The sequence below is a fragment of the Trifolium pratense genome, linkage group LG2, assembly GCF_020283565.1.
Source record: "Trifolium pratense cultivar HEN17-A07 linkage group LG2, ARS_RC_1.1, whole genome shotgun sequence".
NCBI lineage: Eukaryota > Viridiplantae > Streptophyta > Magnoliopsida > Fabales > Fabaceae > Trifolium > Trifolium pratense.
Genome location: NC_060060.1, coordinates 29,106,541 through 29,116,880, shown reverse-complemented (window position 1 = coordinate 29,116,880; position 10,340 = coordinate 29,106,541). Strand labels below are relative to the sequence as shown.

At 32.7% G+C, this 10,340-nt stretch overlaps 2 protein-coding genes across 2 annotated transcripts; one reads left to right on the top strand and one right to left on the bottom strand.

Annotated features, from left to right (window-relative positions):
• Positions 1 to 2,641: 2,641 nt before the first annotated feature.
• LOC123907077 (polyphenol oxidase A1, chloroplastic-like) lies at positions 2,642 to 4,673 on the top strand. Its single transcript, XM_045957167.1, has one exon. It carries the CDS (start codon positions 2,771 to 2,773, stop codon positions 4,595 to 4,597), a length of 1,827 nt encoding a protein of 608 aa, XP_045813123.1. The 5' UTR covers positions 2,642 to 2,770; the 3' UTR covers positions 4,598 to 4,673.
• Positions 4,674 to 5,261: 588 nt separating this feature from the next.
• On the bottom strand, positions 5,262 to 9,598 carry LOC123907076 (uncharacterized protein At4g04980-like). The gene is made up of 9 exons (XM_045957166.1): positions 9,533 to 9,598; positions 8,566 to 8,859; positions 8,392 to 8,487; positions 8,118 to 8,253; positions 6,824 to 7,961; positions 6,307 to 6,472; positions 5,911 to 6,075; positions 5,638 to 5,790; positions 5,262 to 5,540 (listed from the first exon to the last, which is right to left on the bottom strand). The coding sequence occupies exons 1-9, from the start codon at positions 9,596 to 9,598 to the stop codon at positions 5,373 to 5,375; spliced, it is 2,382 nt and encodes a 793-aa protein (XP_045813122.1). The 3' UTR covers positions 5,262 to 5,372.
• Positions 9,599 to 10,340: the final 742 nt, after the last annotated feature.

Here is a 10,340-nt window from a genome sequence, read left to right as displayed (position 1 = left end):
TAACCAAGTTTTTCTTTTAAAAAATAAATTTATTCTCTTTTTACAATTTAATAGTCTAAATTTTACATTATTACTCAATTGTAAGTAAAAAAATTTCAATTATATTAGTAGTTTAGATTTTATATATTATTAGTCGATTTTAAGGACCATTCTCCTATACTTCCTCCGGACACAAATATAAACAAAAAAAACTATTTATTTGGTGTTTAAAAAATTAGTTAAGTGTAATTAATTTTCTTGATTTAATGCAAAACATGAGTTAAGTTTACCATATTACCCATTTTGAAAAGTGTAAAAGTGAAATAACTGCCTAAAATAAAATAGAATTAAATAAAGGTATATTAGGAATAGTATTACTAATTAGTTCAAAAATATTTAATTTTTGTTTATAATAGTGACCAAAATTTGAAGTGTTTTTTTTTCTTCTTATATTTATGTCTACAGTATATCAAACGGTTAGTTAAGGAGTTGATGCAAATTAGTTGTAAAGTCCATGGAGCAAATTAGTTGTAAGCTAGACTTACCACTTGATTGGGATTGTTTCCTAGCCAATTGTACTTAGCATATATCTCTAATTGTGACTCCATTCCATATAAGAAAAAAGTTTATCAAAACTAAAATGATGAATTTTATATTATAATTTTAACAAAGTATTTCAAATATAAATTAAATTTCATATTAAGTAATTTTCACCTAATTTATATGAGGAATTAATGCATTTTTAATTTTTAATAAGTGTAGAAGAATATCAAAGTGATTTAAGCCATTAATGCATCTTAAAAAATTTGTTACTTTTTGTTATGGGGACTCAATATATCTAAATATATGTGACTCAACTTTTAGTTAAAAAAAAAAATGCAACTCGACTAACAACTAGAGTTTCATTTTTGGTTAAAAAAAATTAGACATGCGGATGAAAATTTGGATTTTTCTCACATTTTATCCAGGACCCATAAAATATTAGAAATGGGTTTGCATGACTATTGTATGGTGTGGACGTTAATTCAGCTGTTATATGTATCATCAGAATTGACACTCTGTAGATTCAATGGATTGTTTCCCTAGATAGCTTTTTGTCATCTTGGTTGGGTGTGAGGTGCTGTATTTTCTTTGCGCCTTCATTTTTGGGAGTATTTTGATAACTTAACCTTCGATTTGAGTTGAGTACAAAATTGTACTTTTTTTTTACTGTAATGAGACAAGTAAATAGGGTAGCCCATGATTTAGCTCAAGCAACTCGTTTTATAGCTAGTCCCCAAGTTTATAATTATTGCCTACCTTGTATTTTTTTTTTTTGGATAACAATAAATGAGGGAGGTGGGAGTTGAACACAAGTCCCCTATGTGTAAAACAAATCACCGAGCCACTGGGCCAGGTCGCACGTTTTTTATTGCCCATCTTATATTAAAACTACTATTTTGAATGAAATGAATTAAGTTGGATTGTGTAAAAAAAAAAAAACTATCTTTCGCCGTTCATTTTTTTTAATGTTAAATAAAAAAGAGTATAACTTAATTTTTTTCAAATCTGATTTTAATTTTACATAATTTTTTTTTGTGGAGAGAAAAGCACACACGTATCTACTGCATGCAAAATATTTAGCTTTCTGTTTACATTGCCTACTATGACATTGTAGTACTAATTATATTCAACTTTTTTGGGTAAAAGTTTCATTATTTTGGTATGGATTTGGACTTAAGGTACCAAGCACTATAATGGCAGTACTCAAAATGCACACGGTTGTTAAAATATTCAACCATCATGCATCCATTTGCATCAACAACAAAAAATTCCAATTGCTAAATGTCAAAATATTAAAACGTTTATCTTCACGGCATTCTTTTCTTTTAGGATCAATGTCCCATCAGTCATATTCACGTTCAAAATGTAAGAAAGATTTTAGTTTCATGAGTCACAAGAATAAAATAAAAATTAATTCATTAAAAATGCTAGGAAAGTCTTAAATCTTCATGATACAAAAATACTCCTAAGTTATATAGGTGATATTTTCCAATTCCAACATTACCTCATATCCAACATCAATATGATATTTTCCAATTCCAACATTTCACCCTTAATGTATATCGTCCATTCTAGGACGTCACAGAAGGATTGATCTCATTGGCTAATTGGATGTAAGGTGGTAAAGTGGGCCGACCCGTCCCAAAAATGGCGGGTCAAACGGGCCCAGACCGTTTTGCCATTCATAATTGAAAGATTAGTAAATTAATTTTTTTTATCAAGTAATTTAATGCCTAAACTCATATACATTAAGTGGTGTATTGACCGACTAAATTACAATTTCTAAATTAATGTTTCCAATTTTGATCACGATGAAATTATTTATGTCTCATAGGTTGAAGTCTAGAATTATACACCTATACTATTCGCTAATAACTTTCCACTATATATCGAGAGAAAATCATATAGGCATGCGAAAGATATTTTTCATTTCAAGTACATTTTACATTCATATCCTACCCCCACGACTTTAGTAGTTTTCATTTTCTTCTCCATATGTATTGGAATTTTGTAGTACTCAAAATGGATACGCTATTGTTTCAAATTTCTAACTATATATACATAAAAAACAACAAAAAATTCCGATGCTATAATTTGATTTGCTAGCTAATTAAGTGTGAAAAGAAACAAAATTAAATGTCCACGTTAGCCATATTACACACGTACAAAGGTAAAGAAAAATCTTCCTTATTTCATTATAAAAGGGCTATGGGAAAGCCTTATAAAAAAATATAAGCTAATTAAAACCATGGCATCTATCTCACCTCTTTCTTTCATTTCCACAATCAATGTATCTTCCAACTCAAAGAATATTATTACCACTTCTTCCTTGTATCCATTTTCTCAAAAACAACACAAATATTCTAAACATAGAAAATCACCAAATTACCACCAAGTGAAGATCACGTGTAGTGACAATAATAGCAACCAAAACAACCCTAATGAAGAACAAGAACAACCAAACATTGTAGGACATAGGAGAAATGTCCTAATTGGACTTGGAGGACTTTATGGTACTTTTGCCACTAACCCTTTTGCCTTAGCTTCTCCAATATCCCCACCGGATCTTTCCACATGTGGCCCACCAGATCTACCCTTAGGAGCATCACCCAATGATATTAATTGTTGTCCACCAAATTCCACAAAAATCATTGACTTCAAAATCCCTTCTTCAAATCAACCCTTAAGGGTAAGACAAGCAGCACATTTAGTCAACGAGGAATATTTAGCAAAATACAAAAAAGCCATTGAACTCATGAAAGCCTTACCATCCAATGATCCACGTAGTTTCACACAACAAGCAAATATTCATTGTGCTTATTGTGATGGTGCATATTCTCAAGTTGGTTTTCCTAACCTAGATCTTCAAGTTCATAATTCTTGGCTATTTTTTCCTTTTCATAGATGGTACCTTTATTTCTATGAAAGAATTTTAGGTAGTTTGATAAATGATCCAACCTTTGCTTTACCATTTTGGAACTACGACGCTCCTGATGGCATGCAATTTCCTTTGATTTACACTGACGGTACGTCTCCTCTTTACGATGAACTCCGTGATGCGAATCATCAACCTCCAACTATCATAGACTTAAACTATGACGGCGTCGATGACAACGATGATGGAAATGATAGAATCTCCACAAACCTTACTATAGTGTATAGACAAGTTGTGTCTAGTGGAAAAACTGCAAGACTTTTTCTTGGAAGCCCTTACCGTGCCGGCGATGAACCGGATCCCGGTCCTGGATCTTTTGAGAATGTTCCACATGGAATTGTTCATATATGGAGTGGAGATTCCACTCAACCTAACTTTGAAAACATGGGAACTTTCTATTCAGCCGCAAGAGATCCTATTTTTTTCTCTCACCATTCAAATATTGATAGGTTTTGGTCTATATGGAAAACACTTGGTGGGAAAAGAAAGGATTTCAATGACCAAGATTGGTTAGAATCTGCGTTTTTATTCTATGATGAGAATAAGAATCTTGTTAGGGTAAAGGTTAAGGATTGTCTTGACACAAAAAACTTAGGTTATGTTTACCAAGATGTGGATATTCCATGGCTAAATGCTAAACCTACACCAAAAAGAATACAAAAAAATGTGAATGTTGCTCAAGGAAATTTTTTTGGTGTTGGTGAAGCACATGCAAGTGAGATTAATTCAAGAAGTTATGTTAATTTTCCATTGGTTTTGGATAATGTTGTGAGTGCTATTGTGAAGAGGCCAAAGAAATCAAGGAGCAAGAAAGAGAAGGAAGAAGAGGAAGAGGTTTTAGTGATTGAAGGGATTGAATTTGATAAGAATTTAGCTATTAAGTTTGATGTGTTTATTAATGATGAAGATGATACAGTGATTAGGCCGGTTAATACTGAGTTTGCCGGAAGTTTTGTGAATGTGCCTCATTCTTCTCATAAACACAAAAAGAAGACTAATAGCTGTTTAAGAGTTGGATTAACAGATTTGTTGGAAGATTTGGGAGTTGAAGATGATGATAGTGTTGTGGTTACTTTGGTTCCAAGGTATGTGAAAGGACTTGTCAAAATTGGAAACATCAAGATTGAACTTGAAGATTGAAAATTTCTACTACTTGTTATGCACGTGTGAGTTGTTGGTTGATTTTTTGTTGGCATGAAGTGTTTGTTTGTTGGTACTGGTAGATATTATGTGTATTTTTTATTATAAAATATGTACAGTACATTTACTTGTAACTATTATAAAACAAAAATTATTTTTTAAATTTATTGAATTACTGATATATCTGATTATAAAATAAAATGATTAATTAGGTTGTTTTAATACATTGCACTATGGTGAGGGAGAAAAAAAATCATTCACTTTTTGTTAATGGTGTGAATTTGAATGAAAAGGTAGAAGTTTGTAAAGAGATGAAAAAAAATCATTCACTTCATGGGACGGACCGACCAACTCTATGTTTTTCATCGAGAGAGATAAAATGTGCTCATATGTTGGCTCGACGTGGTTTTTCTTCTTCTTTTACTATAAATAAATATTTTGGAGAATGTTACTCCGCAATTGAACTCTCCTCTAATGTATGATGATAGGAATTTTTTTGTTGTTGTTTATTTCTTGTATTTGGACACATTTATCTTACTAAGCTTTAGCACAACATCTTGTGTTAAGCTTAACTAATCTTTCATTTTCAATATATATTTTGGATTTAAAAACAAGTACAAAAATGTATAAACTTCTTTAAAATAAAACAAAACAAAAATCCGACTTAGGAATCTCAGCACATGTCAATATTTTAATCCACACATGCACACATATATATTACATTAATTTACTAATATTAGCAACAATCTTTGCAGAAGATTTTACATAGATATAACTATGGTACTTGATTGGGTTCACTCTCAATTTCTTGAGCCAATTCTCTTGTTAACTTATCAGCACGTTCATCATGTCCACCAGCAAATGTATAAACTCTAAATGCAAATTGAAAAGCCCTCCAAAGCAATTTACCATTTGAATTTGATTCTACATTTTTCAGCCTTTCCTGCATTAAATTCAAATGCAATCTAAGTTACCACATTCTGTTTTTTTTATTATTATTATTATTATTATTATTTTTGTGTATGTGACATTTTTCTAACCTTTAGTGCTAACTCCATACAATTTGAAGAAACATCAACCATTGCTTCTTTAATTTTTACAAGGATGTAGAAGTCAAATTCGATGTTATGGCCCTTAAATTTCTTCGCCTCTTCGTCTTTCGTTCGCTCCAAAGAATCTAATTCTGTTTTGATCTGTTTTTTTTATTTTTTTTATCTTGTTGAGTTAGTAATTATTAAATATGAATTTATGCAAAGTTTGCAAACAAAGAAAATAGCTTATAGTATGTTAATATTAAGTGATTTTTGGATTACCTTATTGAAATAACGTTCAACCTTGTCAAGAAACTGAGTCACTGGTGTAACTATATTCAAATTTTGAAGCTCATTGAGTATTGAATCCAATTTATTGAAGAGTGCTGCTGCCATTCTTATAGCTTCTAGCTTCTTCGAGGGGAAACCTTCGAACCTTGATAACACCTATGCATGAACAAAATTGTATATTTATTTATAATATATTATATATGTCTATGTAATGATATTAACAGTTGATATGGAACATTGATGTAAGTCTAATGTGATACTGTGATTTACTTTAAACGAACGTTGCTAACTTGATAACCGAATACAACTAACTAACTATAAATTATAATTAACATAATTTTTTTTCGACGAATACTAGTATGATAAATGCATTAAAATTAAACTGACCTGTGATTCATCAGTTAGTTTCTCAAGAACAGATTCAACATCTTTGTGGAACTTGATCAATTCTGCCATTTCCTTTGTCTTGAAATTGGTAATAGAAGATCTTAGTTCTAAGATGTGTTTTGTGTACTTTTGAACATCTTCTTCTATTTGTAGAAAGTAAGATGACCTAGTAAAAATGTGAGGAGGAAAAAGTTAACATTTTAGACGTTTCCACAACGGCATCTCAATCATATTTGCAGCCGCATGGGCTACATTTTGCGGCAGTATAAAAGTTTGAAGCGTAACCATAAACTGTCAAAACGGGCTACCCGGCCCTGATCGGACTGGCCCAGATAGGCTTCATGTTTTATCGGGCCGGGCCAAAAAGGTCCTATTTAAATTCGATTTTTTTTGGCCGGGCTAAAAAACCCTAAAAAAATTCAGGCTGTTATTTTAAGGCCCAAGGCCTACATTTATTCGGGCTAGCCCATTTTGACAGCTCCACCGTAACTACAGTTTAAAACCATGATCAGCATACCTTTTTGTCATCTCTGCTAAAGCATCAGCCATTCCTTGTTTGCCTCCATTGCTTTTTGCTCCAATTGCAGCATTTCTTCCACCAGATGATTTTCCTTTGAGGCTAGACCCTTCTACTTTTCCCTTGAGATTTCTATATAGCGTGCCTAACTGTGTTGATCTTTTTAGTTTTGTAGTTACTTTAGGCCTTAAGGATCTGCCTGCTCCAAGTGGAGGCGGTGGTGGCGCAGCGCCTCCATTTCCATGTGGTATTGGCGGTGGAGGAGCAGGAGCTGATCCAGGTTTCATGGACAAAGGTGGTGGAGGTGCCGGAATTGATGGAGGTAGTGCTACTGAGCATAAGCCTTGAGACAGCGGCGCCGGCAGTGGCACTCCGTTTCCATGTGGCATCGGAGGTGGAGGAGGTGATCCAAAATTCATGGACAAGGGTGGCGGGGGTGCTGGAACTGGTGGAGGTAGTGCTACTGAGCCTAAGCCTAGAGACAGTTGCGCTGGCGGTGGAGTTCCGTTTCCATGTGGCATTGGCGGTGGAGGAGGTGGAGCTGATCCAATATTCATGGAGAAGGGCGGCGGAGGTGCTGGAATTGGTGGAGGTAGTGCAACTGAGCCCATGGCTAGAGACAGTGGTGCCGTTGGTGGTGGTGGTGACAGCATATTGACTACCAGTTCACTTTGTTGCAATTGAGGTGTTGTTGATGGTGGATGTGGTGAAGGAGGCAGCGGCGGAAGCGGAGACAGTGGCAGCATTGTTTTGTCCAATTTCTGAACTGTGTCCTTTTGAAGATTTTCAACTTTGTGATCCTTTTCATTGTCTATAATTAATTCATTTTCTATATTAGTATTTTGTGTTTCAATAAGTTGTGGTGACATATGGTAAGATAAGCGCTTTAATTCAATTGGTTTTAGCTTTCTAACAGCTTGCATTCTTTGAGACCAAAGTGTTGAGTTGCAAGATGTTGGACTTGAATTGTATTTCATTGATTCTGGTAGAACAGATTTTGGTGTGAGAGGAGAAGATGTGATGTCTGAAATGGGGGAGGGGCTGTAAACTTTCCTTGGAGAAGAATCTTCTTCCATCATATCAAATTTCTCACTTGCAATCTTAATTAAACAATCAAGTGTAGCTAACATAGTTTCACCTGAAAAAACAATTGAAATAGTTCTTAGGAGAGAGGGCCTAATAATTCCGAGTTCAGCTAAAAGATAAGTAAAGTCTGACCAATGACTATTCTATTAAACTCGTCTGATTAATTCTTTGACACGAGGAAATAATAAGATTAATATTTATAGCATACCTAATTGTTGCATGTTGGTGCTATCCTTGCATGATGATGGTATTGATAACTTACAATTGTTGTTGTCCTTAAAATCATTTTTCTTCAACCATGACTCTCCAAGAGACTTTAAAGCCTCACATAAATAGACAAGACCCTAGAGAAATAATGTCTACATTTAGAATGAACGATGTTTATTTGAACATAAAAAATTTAACACTATATTTTGACACGGTATAAAAATACATCACTTATAACATTTCTGGTTTAATTAGGCGTGACAAAAGATTGAAACCTGATTTATCGACTTGTCCTTAACATTTAACACTTTTCTGACTGGTATGATCCTTGGATAAAGCCTTTGTAGATCTTTCAAAGTTGTAATAACCATCTACAATATGAAAGACAATGTTATAAAGGAGGCAAGAACATTTTGTGTTACTTGAACATGAAGAAAAGTGAAAAGTACCTCACGTAAGGAAGCAGAAGTTTGCAAAGGAGCAAGATCCATGATGTCCCTAAAGACAAAGATTTTCTTATGAAGCTTCATCATTAAAATCAATTGATCCATACCTATAAATGACCACTCCATTGACTCTTCCTTCACATCATTATGATTAGCCTTTAAAGGCTTCCTTGGTGATGAGATAGAAGGCTTCTTTGGTGATGAGATAGAAGGCTTCTTTGGTAATGTAGAAGGCTTCTTTGGTGAGGTAGATCTTTTCATTTTTTTATTAGAAGAGTTTGTAGAATTTCTCATTGCCTGCATATATATTAGAAGAATTTGTAATTAATATTCTCATCATTCTCACATTCAAAATTCTTATGTAAAACATGAAATATCTACATTGTATTGTATACAATAATATCACATACTTTTCCAATAATGTTGGGAGACATTATTGTTTCAAATTGAATAAATGAGAAAAGTTAATTAGAACGAGTGCGACTCAGTTGGTTAAGCAACATTGAGCTTGCGGAGGAGAATCAATGTTTCTCCCCCTGAAAACATTTTTCAGAAGAGGTGAAAAGTTTTAAATTGCGACCTAAGCATATGAGCGGAGATTAGTTTCATAGCCGGTCCAAAGAACTGAATCTTGTAGAGATACTCTGTTGGGGTGCGTAAGACCCTAATTATGGCGGTTTCCTAGCAAAAACTAACAAATCTTAACTAACTTGCAATTAATACTAACCAACTTTTTTTTACGCGTTTAAAAAACACATACTAACCAACTTGTAATTAACTATGTATAGTTAATCCTCTCCAACTAATTCTAACAAATATTGTTATATACAGTATGTCATAATTTTTTTTTTGGGAAATTAACATGTCAAAATATTTGCAGTTGCACTGATCAAAATGTTTCAAAAGAAAATTTCATAAATGAAATTGAAAATTATAATGACAAAAGAAGAACAAACCCTTAATTAGTTACCTCAATAACACTTGATTTTCTTCGAAAGATTGATGACTTCAAACCACATAATCCCACACTAGACATGCCTTAAAACAAACCTTAATTGTTTATAATGCCTGGAAACTCTGGAATTAAAGAATTAACAAACATGATTACATGATGTGCTAACCATGAACATCACAAAACGTGTATAAGTTAATTAAATTAATATGTTTAGCTTATAGTCAAAACTCAAAACCCATAAAAAATATTAAAAAATGTCTATAAAATATTTAAATTGGGTTGACAATAGAAATACAAGACATGCATGCAATTAAGGTGTTACACTTTCATTAAAAAAACAGGAATGTTAATTCTAAGCTAAAAAAATTGCTTAACTAGGATGAAAGTGAGAAAGATAATTAAGGATTATGAAGATACCTTTTCAATCACTTGTTGGAGTTGTATTTGACATTTTAAGTTTAGTTGTATGCAATAGTAATTCAATAATTATTTGTACAAATTCAAGAACACCACAATGCTATATATCAACAAGGGTATGTTTGTCAAAAAAAAAAAGGAGAGTGGAGAATCTATCTCCTTTATTGACCAAAAGCAATTGTTAGAAAGGAGAACTTTTTTTTAATTTTTTATAAATGAGTAATTTTGTGATCTACTTATCCTCCATATAAAGAAAATTTGAGTAAGTTAGAAAATAAACTAATTGTGTGTTAGGCACTAGCTAGAACATATTAACATTATAAGGTATGGTTGTTTTTTAAACTTTTATATTTGTTATATGCCTCATGAATTTATGGACATGCTCATAGATAATAAATTATTTGTT

What these genes read in the sequence shown, in the direction of transcription:
- LOC123907077 (XM_045957167.1), top strand. Translation starts at nt 2,771, where the DNA reads ATGGCATCTATCTCACCTCTTTCTTTCATTTCCACAATCAATGTATCT.
- LOC123907076 (XM_045957166.1), bottom strand. Translation starts at nt 9,598, where the DNA reads ATGTCTAGTGTGGGATTATGTGGTTTGAAGTCATCAATCTTTCGAAGA. An exon ending in AGGACAAGTCGATAAATCAG is followed by an intron (nt 8,254 to 8,391) that starts GTTTCAATCTTT and finishes TTATTTCTCTAG; the next exon opens with GGTCTTGTCTATTTATGTGA. An exon ending in TTGAACGTTATTTCAATAAG is followed by an intron (nt 5,791 to 5,910) that starts GTAATCCAAAAA and finishes TAAAAAAAACAG; the next exon opens with ATCAAAACAGAATTAGATTC.